This window comes from Hibiscus syriacus, unplaced genomic scaffold, assembly GCF_006381635.1.
Source record: "Hibiscus syriacus cultivar Baekdansim isolate YM2019G1 unplaced genomic scaffold, ASM638163v2 tig00111708_pilon, whole genome shotgun sequence".
Lineage (NCBI taxonomy): Eukaryota > Viridiplantae > Streptophyta > Magnoliopsida > Malvales > Malvaceae > Hibiscus > Hibiscus syriacus.
Genome location: NW_024063159.1, coordinates 1499625 through 1517340, shown reverse-complemented (window position 1 = coordinate 1517340; position 17716 = coordinate 1499625). Strand labels below are relative to the sequence as shown.

The 17716-nt window shown below is 33.9% G+C and overlaps 2 protein-coding genes and 1 pseudogene across 3 annotated transcripts; 2 read left to right on the top strand and 1 right to left on the bottom strand.

Moving 5' to 3' along the window:
* Positions 1–1148: 1148 nt before the first annotated feature.
* LOC120168052 lies at positions 1149–2393 on the bottom strand (annotated as a pseudogene).
* Positions 2394–8463: 6070 nt separating this feature from the next.
* LOC120167995 (protein IQ-DOMAIN 1-like) lies at positions 8464–14638 on the top strand. Of its 2 annotated transcripts, none has more exons than XM_039176868.1 (9): positions 8464–8686; positions 9008–9115; positions 9264–9420; positions 9908–10028; positions 10841–11083; positions 11680–11907; positions 12331–12444; positions 13503–13983; positions 14267–14638. In XM_039176868.1, the coding sequence occupies exons 4-9, from the start codon at positions 9945–9947 to the stop codon at positions 14419–14421; spliced, it is 1305 nt and encodes a 434-aa protein (XP_039032799.1). In that variant the 5' UTR covers positions 8464–8686; positions 9008–9115; positions 9264–9420; positions 9908–9944; the 3' UTR covers positions 14422–14638. The 2 variants fall into 2 exon arrangements, with proteins under 2 accessions (XP_039032799.1, XP_039032800.1); XM_039176869.1 differs by having other exon boundaries at positions 8993–9115.
* Positions 14639–15486: 848 nt separating this feature from the next.
* On the top strand, positions 15487–16074 carry LOC120167970 (serine/threonine-protein phosphatase BSL3-like). The gene is made up of 3 exons (XM_039176850.1): positions 15487–15562; positions 15654–15793; positions 15887–16074. The coding sequence occupies exons 1-3, from the start codon at positions 15496–15498 to the stop codon at positions 15968–15970; spliced, it is 291 nt and encodes a 96-aa protein (XP_039032781.1). The 5' UTR covers positions 15487–15495; the 3' UTR covers positions 15971–16074.
* Positions 16075–17716: the final 1642 nt, after the last annotated feature.

Here is a 17716-nt window from a genome sequence, read left to right as displayed (position 1 = left end):
TCTCCCGTCTATGATCATTTTTAATACCATCATACCACCTTCACTAAAAAAAAGGAAACTATTTTGATTTCAGCTATGAAAATGGAAGACGTTGGTGACTTGGTAACTAACACTTTTTTTAGTATTTATAGAATTTATTTTCTAAATTTTTTATTGTATGATAATATTTTTTTTAATTTGTATAAATATATATTTTATTAATGTTATTCGGATTGGAATCATTGCCAGTATTTTCTTATATCATTAGAATTATTTTTTGTGTTAATTATTTTTATATTAACATTTTAAAAATAATTTTTTAAAGAAAATTCGATCTGACATCTTTTTTATAAAGTTATTGACATCTTTTTTAAAATAGTTTTCTTATATTTTTAATTGGTTGCTTTTGGTGTAATTCTAATCATGTACGTCATGTAAATTTATGATAACACTTGATTGTTAATGGAAATTTAAGTTTATGTATTAAATTTTTTAATGGTTAAAAAGATTATTATTTTTTTTAAAAGTTTCGTGTTCTATTATTATAAGGTTCATTAGAATGTTTGAAAGTTCATTATTAAATAATTTAATTTTTTTAACTAAATATTATGTTATTTTAAATTAGTAAAAAAATACAATAAAAGATGTTAAATAAACCAAACTTATAGTGCGATAGCAAATTATTTATTTTAATGCTAACTTACATTAGATTGTGGGTTTGACAACCTCTTCTCTCTCTAATAAAAAATTACATTAGAAACACAAATCTAAATTTATGTTTTCAAATATTTTGTTGTTAGCATTTGGAAAAGGAATATCTTTTTTTCCAATCATTCCTAATAAAATTTCTAAATAAATAGTGATTTATATGGTGAAATAATTAATATTTACCATTTCTGTAAATCTCACCTTATCATAAGAATAAGTTAACTGCATATCAACTATAAATTTGATAATTATTTTATAGAAGTTTGTATACAATTAAAGAAACAGAAATTCAGAAAATTAAGCAAAATCCATCGCCCTTCCCATTTTAAAGTTTAATATTCATTGTCTTTTATAATAATTGATGTAATTTAAAATTTAAACATACATATAATTATAATTTGTATGACTAAATAGCATAATTATTCAAAGTTCCATCATTTCGTCTCACAAACGTCCCCTTTTCAGCTAGAATTTCCAGCAATGAATCGTTTGATAACTTCCATCAAAGCTTTGGAGGGTTCAGACTTTGGATTAATAGTAAAGAAGCCGTGTTGTTGTCCTTCAAATTCAGCATACTCTGTCTTCTTCCCCATCTTCTTCAATCTCTCGGCATAATCCTTTCCAGATCTTTCATCAAATCACTTCCATCAACCACCACAAGAATCGGGTCTAGAGCCAAGTGTTTGTGATTGCGACTGACCGGCCCGAAAGGGTTTATCAACGGGTGATCGGTTGTTTCTCCTACCAGAACAAATAACCTCCAAAACATGTACATGTTAAGATATATATGTACTTACCACATATTAATAAAAAAAATCGTTATATTTTGATTATGGTTTGATAACTCGTCATTAAAAGATAAATATAATTGTTGACGTGATATTTTTTTTACAAAAAAATTCAATGATGACACATTAATATCACTGTTAATTTTTTAAAAACATGATCAAAACGTAACGTTAAATATGATTTTAAAAAAAATAATTGGATGATCGAAAAAGAATTTGGGGAATGGGTTAAAAGCACTGTCCCGCCAAAGAAAGGTGCTAAAAGCACGTAACCTCGGACCACAACCGGGGCCAAATCAGGCGAACCAGCCCCTAGCTGGACTGCTAAATTGTGAGCGATATTACCACCAGCTGAGTTACCGGCCATGAACACCTTGCTAAAATCCGCTACATCAGTTAACCACGGATCAGGATTCTCAGCCAGAGCTTGAGCTTGGACCCATTTCACGGCTTTGAAACCATCCTCAATTGCCGCCGGTAGCCTTTTCTCCGGTGCCAAGCGATAATCCGGCTAAATCACAACAGCTTGAAGCTCCAAAGCAAGCCGGAAGCAGTAGTTTCGACAGTTAGGACAGGCACGTGACCCAATGCAAAAACCACCGCCATGGATGGATGTAATAAAAGATCGGGAGCTTGGCGGATGAAGGTGAGGCTGGTTTAAAGAGCCTGAGCTGAAGGTCGTGGTGAGGATCAAATACGACATCTTTCCACACGACGTTGCCATCATCGTCGACTGGGACGTTGAAGCTTGGCTTAGAAGAACGCCAAATGGAGCCGTCGCTGTAAACGCGAAGGACTCCTAGGCATTCATCGACTTCATAGGGAGGGTTATTAGTTGTGGAAGCAGTGCCAGCCATGTTTAGATGTCTTTACTCTTTCGGCTGGGATTTTGAGAGGTTAAGAAGAAGAGTGAGATGAATGAATGAGGAGAGAGTGGAGACAGAGAGAAAGTTAAATGGAGGCCTGGCCTGCTACTTTCTGGTAAGAGCTGGCTTTTGGCCAATGGCGTTTTGTTTCTGTAACCTTCTATGAGAAGGTTTTGTACGACAAGTGGCTTTACCTGCTACATTGGAGTGAAGCTCGTGTGTCACTATCGAACATTTTAAGGTTAAACTACAAGTTTCACTACTCAACTTTTGAAAACTCCTGTTGTTTTGTTCATTAAATTTTGAAAACTCTCTTAACTCCATACTGATATGATATTATATTCTCTACTATTAATTTTTGAACTACCATATAAGTAATTTTTTTAGTATTTATCTTTTATGTTTTTTTTCATTGAATGAACTATCCATCGACCATTGTTAATAGAAAACCTTTAATCTTGCTTGAACCATTACGTTTCTTCTACGAAGATCATTTCTTCTCTAATGACACTACCATTAACCAAGGTCATTAATAATTCATTTTAGGGGTGCTTAATGAGTTCAACAGCTCGTGAGCAACCCGAATTCAACTCAATCAAAATTCGATAAAAGCTCAACTCGGGTTGATTCGATTCAAACTCGAGCTCGACTTAGATCTTAATGAGCAGAGTCAAGCAAAGTCCAACTCGACTCGATAAGTTTGCGAGCAGCTCGTTAGTTTTTTTTATAATTTTTTACTATTTAACTTAAAAAAACTATTTCATTGCAAATTTTATTAATTTACTAATAGATGATTAATGACTAATATATTAATTTTTAATAAAAAACTAAATTATTAATTAGTAATTATTATGTTACTACACTAAAAAAATAAACCCTAATTATTATTTTAATGTATTTGTGGATTTTTATTTTGGAGTTTAGACTTTGAATTTTTTTCATACACCCTTTTGATAATTTTTTGGTTAAAATTATCCATTTACATTTATAATAAGCTTTGTATAGTTAATTTTTTTGGTTAAATATATCAATTTATGCTTATATTAAGTTTTATATAGTATTAGTAGATTTTACTTAAAGTTAAAAAATAAGATAAAAATTTTGGTGAGCTTAACGAGCAACGAGACAAGCAACAAGGCGAGTAACGAGCAATGAGCTTAACGAGCACGGATCGAGCAATAAGTTTTTTTTAACGAGCACTAGTCGAGCAAAATTTTAACGAGCAAAAAGTCAAGTTGAGCAACAAAATTTTTTAACGAGCACGAGTCGAGCACTGCCTAACTCGCGATCAACTCGGCCGATAAGCACCCTAATTCAGTTCATCACCTCTAATGACACTATCATTAACTTAGTTCAGTATCACTAATGACAATCAACTCAGTTTATTACCTCTGATTATCACTAATGGCAATCAACTCAATTTATTACCTCTAAATGGTAAAAGTTTGGACCTCACCTTCATTATAAATTTCATAACCTCTCCCTTCGAAACTCTAAATCCTAAAACTTCAATTCACCACCTTTAAACTACTTCTACCCTTTCTTATATCCAAACTTAGTCACCCTTGTCTTCATCAAACAAAACAACTCTTATCAAGCTTTGTTCTTCTTTAATTGAGCATCAAACTCAACTCAAGTCCTAAAAGCTATCCCCACACACTACAACAGAATGGGTCTATAGCGACGTTTTTAGCAGTTTTTACGTTAACATTTTACATTTCGCAACCTTTATATAAGAAACATCACTGAATATCAAAATTAGTGGTGTTTGTCAGAAAGCGTCGCAAAAGCATTTATTTTTACTGGCGTTTTCTGTAGAAATGTCGCTATATAATGATAAACGGTGGCATTTTAAAAGAAAACCCGTAATAGAATAGTACATTAGTGGCGTTTTAAAAAAACATCAATGTACTAGTCATTAGTGGCGCTTTACTTAAAAATACCCAATAGATTGGTATATTAGTGGCCCATTTTTCTTACAAACACTGCAATAGGCTAGTATATTAGTGGTGTTTTTCTTACAAATACCACCATAGGATGTATATATCCCCAATTGTTCTCATGCCTGATCTCTAATTTTGTTTATCATATTCTTTAGCCTATGTTCTTCCTCTATCCTTAGCTTTGCATCTCCATCAAATCAGGGCATCAGTCGCCACCGTCGCACCACCAGTAACCATTGTCGCGCCTTTATCCACCACTATCGCACCTCCATCACTCCTTAAGGCTCAAATTCAAGAACTCTTTTATTCCTCATTTGTTGTTTGTTGTTTTCTACATCACTTTTGTTAGTATTTTCAGAATTATAGATTTCTACTGGTTTGTATTTCTTTAATTTTCAGAATTCCTTAAGCATCATCTTACCATAAGAAAACACGCTTCTTGATGGCCTTTGATCCCATAGATCACTATGAAGTTATAATCCTAAACTTATCTATTAAGGAATAGTGGTTGTGAGAAAAGGTGCCATGGTGGCCGGAGATTACCGATGGTGATGAATGTAAACGGTAGCACTGAAGATGGAAAGCTATGAAAGAGGCGGCTTTGTTTTACTAAATGTGAAAATGAATTACAAAAATACTTGATTTAATCCACTACATTGCTAGGCTTATATAGCCCACTAATAATATGCTAACCAACTAACTAAAATCCTAACAAAATAACAAATACTAACTAATTGTATTAACATTTTAATATTCTAACATTCACACGACTTCTTCAACTTTCTTGATGAAAAAATGAACACTTGAGTTAGTTCTTGACAAAGTAATATACTTTCTCTTCATTCATCATTTTGTAATCGAGAATTGAAGTGTGATCCCTCATTTCGTTCTACTTTATTCACCTTTCTTTTCTTTATCATTCTTTCATTTGAAATTTCTTCATGAATAAAAACTATTCTTCTTCTTACTTATTCGGATTTTCTTTTTGGTGGAAGGAAGGTGGTTAAGCTACAAACTCTCGGGGTACAATCTGAAGCCTCTCTTGGGCAAGAAAACATCGTATTTTGTCTGGTTAATGAAGACAAGGTTGTTAAACTCTTAACCCTCCCTAGAGATTTTCTGTCATGAACATTTGGCTGTGAAGCTTTCAAGTCTCATGTTACCTTATGATAGAAGTATCAGACTATGAAGAAACTAGAACAAAGAGTACTTGAGCAAACAAACCAGTAATGCAAAATAAGAAATGAAAAACCTAAATCAACAACCAACAACAATCACTGAAACCAATGATTCAATAGTGACCAGTGTGAAAGAACTTGGATCAGTAACTCAAGACTTTCAAAATGCCCCAATGGAAGATTAAAGCTCAAAATCAACATCAAAATCTTCCCATACTAACCGAAAATAGTAATCATACTCACCAAGAATCAAGCATCTCAATAACTAGCCCACAAATATCAATTAGTAAATCTTTATCACGACAAAAATTCAACCATTTGAATGCAACCTTTCACCAAACACCACCAGATCATGAATCCTCTTCTCTAAGATAAATTCTCAACAAGATCATCATAAAATAAAACAATTAATTAGAAACCTTACAAATGACCAACAATAATCGAGTGCCTAATTCAAAAATTGCTAGGCGTAAGGTCGTAGGCTGCCAGCAATAACAGAAACTCAGCATTCACCACTAACCAGAGAAACATTGTACTCTAATATTCCAGGAACCAAATCCAAACAAAGAAGGACAAAAAACTGAAGCTACTGTTCAAACATAACCTAATCTAATATAGATCAACCTAGGTGATTTCCTAGGTTAATGCTTTGTTTATTGTAGTGAACAATGATGAACTATGTTATATTTCAGCTGGATGTTTGTAAACTTTCATTTATATATTTTTATGTATTTTTACTTAAGTGGAATCATAATTACCTTTCAAGGTTGTCATTGGATATTGTTATAGGTTAAATTTGGGTAACAAAAAGCAGGAAAAACCCCATAGAAAATCAGTTGTGATTAGCGGCGATTTAGAATGAAAAACACCAATAACGGAGTAAAAATTAGCGACATTTGTACAAAAAAACCACTTCAGAACAATATTATTGCGGCATTTGTATCACAAACGCAACTAAAGAACAAGACTTTTTGCAGCGTCTGTGTAAAAATCGCCGTTATATAACCTGACTTGTTGCTGCGTTTATATAAAAAGTCGTTATAGAACCTGACATGTTGTGGCGTTTGTATAAAAAAATCCACTATAGAACCTGACCTGTTGCGGTGTTTGTAAAAAAAAAGTCGATATAGAACCTGATATGTTGCAGCATTTGTGGAAGTAAAACGCCGCTAATGTTGTGGCGCTAATTTGGCGGGTTTTTTTTGCGCCTTGAGTATTTTTGGCGGCGTTTTATAGAACAAAAAAACACAGTTATAAACCTATTTTGTTGTAGCGGCTGTTAGATGTTATGAAGTTATCACAAATCTTTTTTTTTCAACTTTAATTTTGGTGTATCTCTAATTATTAGAGTCTATATTCAAATATTTCAAATGTGGATAGGTCTTTTTTAATGCAATAAACAATATATCTTTGTCTGGATTTATCAATATATTGTTTTATTAATCTAGGGTGCTTAGAAGTGATGATATCTATTCTAAAGACTCTCAACTATTTGACAATGAACACTCGAATACTTGTATTCTCTCGTACTCGAACCTGGTACCTCTAAAAAACACTCATTAATTCTTTTTGACAAGGTAACTTAGTTTGTGCCAAAATCAAAATTTTAAACATGAGTTCCTCAAATTCCACATTATTTAGATAAATTTTTTCCTAAATATTTAAATATGATCTTTTAAACATACATCCAATGAGTGATTAAAAATACAATTAACACAACCAACGGGGGTTGGTTCAAGTGGTAAGTAGCTTGATACCGCTTAAGTAAGGTTTTAGGTTCGGGTCCTTGTGTATGCAGAAAATCTACGCTAGGAGATTCACCCACCAAAGCAGATGTGTGACCCGAGTCGGCCCAGAATTAGTTAAGGCAAAGCCTTGGAGCTAGAAGGTAATAAAAAAATACAATTAATACACACACATCATTATCATTGTCTGGACGATGCTCGTACACATACGCAACACCACGCGTTATTTATTTTCTCAACAAAATTTATATATTTTTTCTTATATTTTCTTTACCTTTTCTCCCTCATATTTCATTTTATCTTAAACTATTAATTCATATAATTAATCTAAAAAGAATGTCAAAACCTACAGGGTTGACTCAAGTGGTAAACAACTTGATTCCACTTAAGTAAGATCTTAGGTTCGAGTCCTTGTGTATGTAGAAAATCCTTGTCGGGAGACTCACCCACCAAAATCAGGTGTACAACGTAGGTCAATCTAGATTAGTCAAAGCAAAGCCTTGAAACCGGGAGGACAACCAAAAAAGAAGAGGGTCAAAACAATATTAATTTTTTTAAAGGTGATATTTAGATAATAAAATCAAAAAATATTATTCTCTCTATCTTATTTATATTCTCCATCGTTTGGTATTTCATGTATTTTTAAGAAGAAAAAGTTTTTGTAAAAGATATGTTGTAGAAGAATTAAAATGATAATTTTGTCCTAAAAAATTTAAATTTTATTTTGTTAGGATACTAAAGAAAATGTAGAAAAGAAAATATGCTTAGTAAAAGTTGATTTTTTTCGAAGTGATAATATAAATATGATAATTTTAAAATATAAAAGAGATAAATTTAACAAATAATCAGTTGGTTTAGTGAAAATTCGATCGCTTAAGTAAAATTAGGAGTTCAAATCTTTACCATTACGAATGAAGTAAATTGATTTGAGAAAATTGATCTTATCTTTACAATACTTAATATAGATTAATTAATAAATAAATTAAAAATAGGTAGTTAAAAAAAGAAAAAGACAAATTTTTATAAGAGAATTATTATTATATTTAAAGAATATTGAGTGAAATGATTGTTTGGTAGTACAACCGTTATAAATTTTAGAATTTATAGGGTGACTGAGGGGACACACGTCCCGTGATTACCTCTCCTCGTTGCCACGCTTGACAACGACTATACCGAAAAGAAAAAATCGAAAACGACGCCGTTCCTATAAGAGTTAACCGCATTTACGTTTTACCCCAAACACACTTCCTCACCAACTCCTTGGCGTGTTTTAGCCGATTATAGTCCTCACAAATTCAATCGAGAAAAACAGAAAGAATCTGAGAAATCCCATTTCTTCGATGTGTTGATCCCTTAGTTGAAATTGAATTTCTTTTTTGGTAGAGAAAAGGAGAAAATAGGGAGTTTGACTACGTTGACTGACTGATTAATTATTGATTGATTGAGTGGTAGATCATCATCAATCCAACGCCTAAAAGGGTACTGTTCCTTTCTTTTCAACTTTTTTATTTTGTGTGGAATAATGCTGAAAAAGTTTACTAGCTTTCGCTTTTCTAGCTCGACGGTGAATATTTGTGAGATCTGTTACTTAATTGGGTAGTAATTATTGTAATTTACAATAATTAGACTTTAATCCGGAGCAGTTTAATAATGGAAGGACTTGAAAAGGTTATCCATAAATGAACAACAATGGAAATAAATTCTGGGTTTTCCCGTTTTTATTTAATTTTTACATGGAAAGTATGAATTCTGTGTTTTTTTTATTGCTATCTTATTGATGACTAGATGATTATTTTCAAGGGAGTGTGAGAAGTGATAAGGTTGATGGAGAATATGTGGTTGCTTCGCTTGGCATCAACAAAGTGACACAGTCTTTCTAATTTTGAACCCAATATTGAAACTTCAAAGGTTGGTCGACAATGTCTTTGGATATTTTTTTTTGTAAAATGAAAAATGGCAGTATCTCCTTTTTTTTTATTTCAGTTCTTCATTTTATAATTACTCCTCTGTGACCAATTTTAACTATATTCTACTTGTTTGATGCTTCTAATTGTAGGGTTATCGAACTTGGGGTTGAAGTCGACTGTTATCAGTGAATTAGGCTTGTCTTGTGTACGGGCAGCACAAAAATCGGCCAAATCCATTTTGGAGTTTTAGTCATCTCATAAGTCAAATTGAAAATTCAATTGTACCTAGCGCCCTAAGAACACTGGGTTAGCCATGTTGTCTTTTATGCTTTGGTGATTTTTTATTCCATAATTTGTTGTTTATTGACAGTCTTATCCTTTCAATGTGGTAGAAATTTCACTTTTAATAGCTCATGAAAGGACTGCCCCTTTCTTCTACTTCTGGTTATGGTCTAATTTTGTTCAGTGATATCCTTTCTTTTGTGGTATTAAGGGCGTTTCCTTGAAAGTAATACCAATTTTGACCAGTCTGTCTCTTATAGATCATATTGATCATATTGTGAAATGGTATTCTTTTCTTTAATATCTCAACACTTGTTACATTGATTCTTGGATATGTATCATATCAGTAGATGCTTACAAAATGAATCAGATAGATAAGAATTACTATCAGGAGAATTGTTTTTCATATTCCATAGCATTCTTTATGGTTTATTTTCCTCTAGAGTTTGTGAAGTATCTTTTCATTGATTGCAACTATATGATTTATTTTTCAAGCATTTTTTTCTTGCAGGTCTGCCTTATCTAGTTGATTTGTCATAGTTGATACAATGGGTGTCTCAGGAAAATGGATCAAAGCATTGGTTGGCTTGAAAAAAACAGAAAAGTCGCAATCTTCAGAGAAGGGAGAAAATGTTAGAATGAATGTTCTTTTTTCTTTTTAAAGATTTTATATTTAGGAAATTTAGATTTGGGTATGTTCATGTGTAATCTCATGTGCACCTCTTCAAAATGATAAAGCAATGATATATTTACCAAATATCTACATATCCTGTGCACATTAAGTAAGAGTTCATTCTGTGGATTAATTCCTTTTTCCTGGACCTGAGCACTGTTGATTAATCTGGTATAAAGGAGAAAGGGTGTTTTGTGGTAACTTACATGCAACAGTTATCCTCGTTAGCTATCCATCCTTGTGTATGATGCTATGTCATTATCAGAATGATTGCACACTTAATTATTCTTATTTCCATTTATCTGGTCTTATTGCGGCTTGTAGAAAGCAAACATTATAACATGATTTGATTTGATACCCGACTTATAGCAGGATTTCTTCCTTAAAACCTTACTGTAAAGCTTCATAGTTTCATTGATAGGGGCAGAAGTGCAGGCTCTTCCTCTTTGATTGTATAATTTCAATATCGAAGATCCATTCTCAATGTTTAGCAACAATTGAGGAAAAGTTACCCGAGCTATTGCATAATAAACGTTGCTATTTGTTATTTTGGTCTCATGGAAGTAGCAATTCTGATTTGTCTTTGGTGGTGGTGAAATCAAATTTGTGCGTTTTATAATATTCTTTATGCCTTTTGTGTGTTTGTGTGTACATATACATAAATATTATTTTAGCATATAAATAAGTTAGCACTTAAATGAGACTGATCTGAAGTATAACACCATTTTAAGCATGATTTTAGCTAATATTTTTGGTCTTTTGTTGCTACAGAGGGCAGCTACTAGGAAATTCCATCACCGAAGAAAGCATTCTGTCGAGGTTGACACAGATAAACTTCAAGCAGAGTTGGATCAAAATGCTGCGCCAATAGTCAGAGATGTTAATACTCATGCAAATGCGGAGGCTGCTGGCACTCCCTCTGGTTCTCTTCAAGTGTGTGATGCAGCTGTTAATGAACTTACTAGGGAAGAATGGGCTGCCACAAGGATACAAACAGCCTTTCGTGGGTTTCTGGTATTGATTCCACTTTTTCATCTCTTAGCCATGTCAAATGAGAATTTAAAATACTCTTTATGTCCAAAGTTGTTTGGGATGGATTTGTCTTTCATAAAGTTTAAGACAATAGTTGTAATTTTATTGAACCTTTATTTTAAAATGGCAGTGCCATTTCTGGGTTATATGTTAAATGGATGTACTTAAAATGTTGAAAATATCTTTTATTTTGGGCTATGGATAAATTGGGACTTTCAAAAATGAAATTAGAGACTAAAAGAATTAGTTTGATGGTGTTGCTTTTTCCTGGATCAATAGTGAGTGAGCAAGCACTCATTTTTACACATGTATTCTAATCACTGATGCATGGTCTAACTTTGTTCGTGTCGTATTTCTTCATTTCAATCAAATCATAAATTCTTATACAGTTTGAAGGCTATTTTTTTTAATAAAATATACTGCAGTTATTCCTAACTGTGTAGAATAAGAGTTTAGTCTTAACAAGAAAAACCAAGCTTGTTATGATATATCTTTCACCTGAACTGTAATTAAATAAGTAATTTAACTTCAGAATTCTTCGACTGATAAAATGGAAATTTATTCTACTTGAATGTCAGGCTAGAAGAGCTTTGCGAGCCTTAAAAGGATTAGTAAGGCTGCAGGCCCTTGTTAGGGGTCATGCTGTAAGAAAACAAGCTGCAATGACTCTTCGCTGCATGCAAGCTTTGGTCAGAGTTCAGGCTCGTGTAAGAGCAAGGATTGTTCGACTGGCATTGGAAAGTGAAACTGCCCAACAGAAACTCCAGCAACAACTTGCAAATGAGGCTCGTGTTAAAGAAGTAGAGGTGAGGAACATTAAATGTTAGTTCATTTATTCATCTAAAACATCAAAACTATTTATTTACAGGCACGCATGAAATAGAGTTGAATTAATGCATGCTGGCTTGCTTGTTCTGTGTTTGTGTACATGTGTCTGTATTCATTCATTTTCTCAAGAATTAAATTTTAGGATCTCGATGTAGCATCATAGTCTTCTGTTGTGTCAAGTTGATGAATTACATCATTTTTGTGAGTCAAATCTCCTTTAGAATGCAACTGGACTACAGACAACAATTTGCAGCTTGTAAATTGGCACAAGAGATAATTTTTCAATGTTATTTCATACCTAGTTGAGACTTTAGAATGATATTATTGATCCTTTTCATATATCTGAGGCATAGATGTTTGTCGTTTGATGAATGCTTCATATGACTTCTGATTAAATGCAGGAAGGGTGGTGTCATAGTGTAGGATCTGTTGAAGAAATTCAATCCAAGTTACTAAAGAGGCAGGAGGCTGCAGCTAAACGTGAGAGAGCCATGGCATATGCTCTGGCCCATCAGGTAAAGATAGACACTTTTATTATTTTAGGAATGAATGGCTTACCCCTCAAAGCAGTGCTCAGATTGCACGAAGGAGAAAAGGTTTTCAATGTTGCAATACACCTATTAAATTGAAGTGAATTTTACTATATCAGTTGAGTTAGATATGGTAAAATGAATAGCTATGACATGCTCAAGCTTGCTTATTGTTCTTGGAGCTTTTGATAAGTCTTGAAACCATCTAATAAAATTCTCTTGGCTGTCTTTCCTCATTTTTTTTATTTGACCTCCACTTTTTAAAAATTTGATCAGTATATTTCTGCGCAAAATCTTGCTCCTATTACCACTATATTTGATATATCTATGGTTTTCCATTCAATAATTGCATGTGATTCTCTTCAATTTTGTGCATTTATTGAAGAACTCATCCCTAAGAATAGGTATCATTGGAATGATAACGAGAGAGCTCAGTGTAAAAGCTGTTCTTTTTATTATCAACGGAGAATATATATAGAAAGAGAGAGAAATAGGAAGGTTGTGGATACTTGGGCTGTCTTATTTTTTGCTATTTTTGTTTTGTTGTTTACTGATGGAAATTTAACAATTTGCTATAAAATAAAATGATATAATAAATTAATCCAATATGCACAAATGACTAGAAAAATTAAATGAAAATTGAAAGGAATCCATATTTTGAAGTAAAATCATGCATTTTCTCTCCCCCCTCCCCCAATATATAAATAATTGTTATTGTTTGATTCTTCTTGATAATCACATTTGCATCATTCTCATGTTCTTTTTTGTCAATGTTCTTGAGGGTTGAACATCTGCTGTTCAAAAATTCAGTTTTGTTCATGGTTAATATTGTTAACCGGTCAATATCTCATCTATTAAGCCTTTGTTATTAGCATCAACCACCTCTGACAGTTGATGTTGGATGCCAAGATCTTGTATAAAGCTGCTTCACTTCTACTAATCACCTGATTCTTTGATTGTCCGCTTGTACTGATCTCTTATAACCATGTCAATGGCTGGTCTCATTTTAGCTAGTGTTAAAGAGTTGAGACCTGTTTGTGCAGTGGCAGGCAGGATCAAGACAGCAGTCTATGCCTGCAGGGTTTGAACCAGACAAAAGCAGCTGGGGTTGGAACTGGCTGGAAAGGTGGATGGCTGTACGTCCATGGGAGAATCGTTTTCTCGACATTAATCTTCGAGATGGAGTAATGATATGCAAGGATGGTTCTTCAGAGGGAAACAATGGTGCCAATTCTCAGATAAAACCTGCTATCCTGTTGCCAGCTGCATCAAATCTTCGTGCTAATCTAAAGACAGGTCCATCGTATTCTGGAGGGAGTGATTCTTCTCCTGGAAAGTCAGCAAACGTGCTAGAAACGGTCAATGCATTATCTTCCAAGCCAATATCCAAACCAGTCCTTGAAGATTTGGTTGAAGAAGCTGGCACAATACATACTATAACTTCAAGATCTAGAAGCAATCCTAATGAGAGGACCTTAAAGTCAGATAAACAGCCAAAGAAGAGATTGTCTCTACCTAACAGTGGTAAGTTCCAAAAGATATAGGTATATTCTCCCTGATGTAACCCTCTTATGGAGAATAAAGTGGAGGTTGTTGCCTATGGTGAATGCGAGATAATTTTAACAGTCTGTTCCCTAATTTTTAACATTAAATTTTCTGGTTTATGCCGGTTCTCGTCAAAAGAATTGAATGGTGTAAGAATGTAGCTCTGAAACATTATTCCATGAAGCCCAATGATTATCTTTGTTGTTCACGTTGGGATAATGCATTTCGCTAATTTCTTGTTTCAATGATTTGATTTGAGCAGGGGGAGGTAACGGAACTGAAACCAGCAGGCCTGGCAGAACTGCTGCAAAAGCAACACCAGGCTCTCACAAGCCGATAAAGGACATGTCCAAGTCCAACGGACAAGGGGGGGACTCGAATCCTGCAACAAATATGTCACAGGCTTTTGATATTTAAGGAAGTATCTTGAAGACAAACCAAATTGGTTTCCATCCACCCAGGTCTTGTGTTAGCATGCGTATTGAGTTACAGCTGAGGCGGGGAGCGTAGCTCCATCTTCATGGCAGAGTTGAGATTGGGTAGGCTTGGTTTGTCATGTGAATAAGTCAATAAGGTGGGTTGGTTTCATATGTTGATGCTGTAATGAGCTGTGATAAAATGTAACAAAACCCACTTGTTATTTGTGTGAATCAACAAACAATTTTTTAAGTCTGGTTTGTAAATTTTACAGTTTTAACAATAACTGCATGACATCGTCTGTATCTTGTTATATGGTAAAATTCAGATTTCATTGTTGACAAAGATACCGTGAATTTCGAATTTAAACCATAAAACATAGATAAATGATTTTAAGCTAAGGATATATGATGGGCAATATTAACAAGAAAGTGAGCTCTTTATAACATTAATTGACCAGTTTCTATTTGTGCAAAGAATTTCTACCTCCACACCCTTGATTCCTTTGTTCCTACCTATAAACCCTATACTTTAACAGTCGTCGGCGTTCTGTAAGTTTTTACCTATGAACTTAAGTCAGAGCATATTAATGTTTTGTTTTAGTCATGAAATATAATATTCATTGCTTTAATTTGCTGATGCATTTTACTGCCATTTTATATTTTAGGTCTGATCCAACAGAAAATGATAGTGTGGAAGGGTTGCGGCCAAATGCTAGAGGTCCGGGGTTGGTTACTTTTGGGGTGTGTGCGCAACTTTAAAAACCTTTTCTTAAACTTGCAAGCTTATAACTTTTAAGTCCTTTCTAGCTGCATTTTTCTTTGATTTCAATATCCTAGGTCTGATGCCACTTTATAATTTATTCTCTCTCTCTCTCTCTCTAACAAACAGCTTGTGTTCCTTGTCCCACTTGTGCAGTTTCATTTCTAGTAAAACTGTGTTTTCTGGTTACTTCATTGTTGATTTTTCTTTTTATGCTTATGTAAATGGCTTTTACTGTTGCAGCCTGATCGTGTTATGGATTTCTGTAATAACAATGATCTTCAGTTGATTGTTCATGCTCACGAATGTGTTATGGATGGCTTAGAGCGTTTTGCCCAGGGACATTTAATCACTCTTTTCTCGGCAACCAATTATTGCGGTGTGTTCCTGGCCCTTGCTTTAGTATACATACAATTTGTCAGGTTCAAACAATTTAGCCTTTAAATTTTGTTTCATGCATGATTTTTCAGGCACTGCGAACAACGCTGGTGCAATCTTAGTTTTGGGTAGAGATCTAGTGGTAGTTCCAAAACTCATTCATCCTTTACCCCCAGCAATGTTATCGCCAGAAGCGTCACCAGAACGTCATATAGAAAATACATGGATGCAGGTGTCATACCTCTTCCCCCTTGTTATTTCTGTATCCTTTTTACTTACTAAGCGCATAGCTTCTTATATAGATTATTTTAATCTATGGGATCAGGAGTTGAATGCTAACAGACCTCCAACGCTTACTAGAGGTTGTCCTCAAGTGGCAAGTGATCGGGGCTCTCTCGCTTGGATATAATAGACCCTTCCAATTGTCTCTATATGCTCATTCAGGCTCTTGTTGGCGCATGGTGATTCCACTGTTCTGTATAAGAGCATGATGCCCAAATACAGGCATTTCCGAACTTGTTATCTCTCTCATAACACAGTTTGAAGGCTTCGGCTTTGGTTTTTCGCCCGTCTTCAGCACAAGGTAGACCTTGGGAGTATGAAAGATGCAAAGTTCGGGAACCAAATCGCACTGTGCGTTGATAGTACGAATGTTTAAGTTAGAGAAGCGGATTGTGGGCGGCTTTGGTTTCCTTTTCCGGCATGTGCCGAAAGTTGCAAAATTGGGGCTTCTCCCCCTGTAAAATGGCAGGTAGAAGTCGGTCAGTCGGGTGGTTTCTTCAAATGGGTTGGTGGTGTTTAGTATTTTTCACATTTTTTTAATATTCCTTGTTTTATGTCTAATATATTTTTACCCCCTTTGTGTTGGTTATATGTGATGATGGCGTTGCTTGTATGAAGGGGTGTTGGTTGGTGTAATTCTAATATTTCTGTTGTGATGTAATGCTTGTGTGAAGATGACAAACTGACCCTGAAAATTTCACAAGTTTTGGTTGTAAATTTCATTTCCAAATCGGGATTCAATATTATCTTGGTTTTGGATTTTGTGAATAAAAAACAGATACTTTTTTCATATGTTGGTGTTGGACGTGGACATGCATTAATACGAATACAAGTGTGTAGGGATTTTGTCTGAGCGAGTGAGTTTAAAAATTTGTATTTAAATACCTCTATTTTCATTTTTTTCTTTAAAAAAATATCAATGATCCCTGAATCTAGACATGAAAGGAGCAAAGCCGAGCCAAAGTATCAACATGTAACAATCTTGTCCCCAAAATTAATAACAGTTAGGCCAACCAAGACTAATGCTTAAACCCCATTGGCTTAGAGTTTGCAAAACCAATTAAAAGAAAGTCATATTCTAAAGACGAATAAACCCAGGCTGGACAGATTGAGGGATAGTATTTGTTTTTTTTTAATTTTATCTTGATGTGTTTTGATTTGATCCCATTGAGATCATATTTTCTATTTTTTAATTATAAATTAAAGTGAATTTTTATTAAATTTTTTAAAGTTAAATTTAGAGAAATTTATCCCGATTCATTTTAATATGTTTATTTAAGCATTTTTATATTATATATATATTATTTTTAGGTAATCTATGTCAAATACCACTCATCTTTAAGCTCGGGCTCGAAAATGCACGTTTTAATTTTGCCAATTTTAGCACGGACTTTTATATTTCACTGCAATTTTGTCACTCCGCCGTTAATCCGTTAACGGGACGATGACATGGCTCCCTCATCAAAACGACGTCGTTTTGGCACAATCGTTTTAATGCTCGAAAAGCTCAAAACGACGTCGTTTTGTTTATGAAAATTATATTTTCCATGGGATTTGAACCATAGACCTTTAGAATCCAAATCGAAATACCCAACCACCAAGCTAACTTAAGAATTTAGTATAATTTTAACAAAACTATTATACATGTTTGTCTGTTTGCGCTAGGCAATCAGAATGCAAATTCTAAAAGCAGTAGTTTTCTAAAAAACTGAAACTTTTACATCATAATGTTTTAGTCGGTATTTTCTCCTTTGCTTGGCAGTTGTGCATGTAAAATATGCAACTTTCTGGGCTGTTCTTGCTGTTATTCTGGACAGGCAGTTTATATGAACGAACTAGTCATTTATAGTTGCCACCTTTGTCTAAAGGGTTG

Coding starts and splice junctions, on each gene's coding strand:
- LOC120167995 (XM_039176868.1), top strand. CDS start 9,945: ATGGGTGTCTCAGGAAAATGGATCAAAGCATTGGTTGGCTTGAAAAAA. Junction 10,029..10,840: donor CTTCAGAGAAGGGAGAAAAT/GTTAGAATGAAT, acceptor TTGTTGCTACAG/AGGGCAGCTACTAGGAAATT. Junction 11,084..11,679: donor CAGCCTTTCGTGGGTTTCTG/GTATTGATTCCA, acceptor CTTGAATGTCAG/GCTAGAAGAGCTTTGCGAGC.
- LOC120167970 (XM_039176850.1), top strand. CDS start 15,496: ATGGATGGCTTAGAGCGTTTTGCCCAGGGACATTTAATCACTCTTTTC. Junction 15,563..15,653: donor CTCGGCAACCAATTATTGCG/GTGTGTTCCTGG, acceptor ATGATTTTTCAG/GCACTGCGAACAACGCTGGT. Junction 15,794..15,886: donor TAGAAAATACATGGATGCAG/GTGTCATACCTC, acceptor CTATGGGATCAG/GAGTTGAATGCTAACAGACC.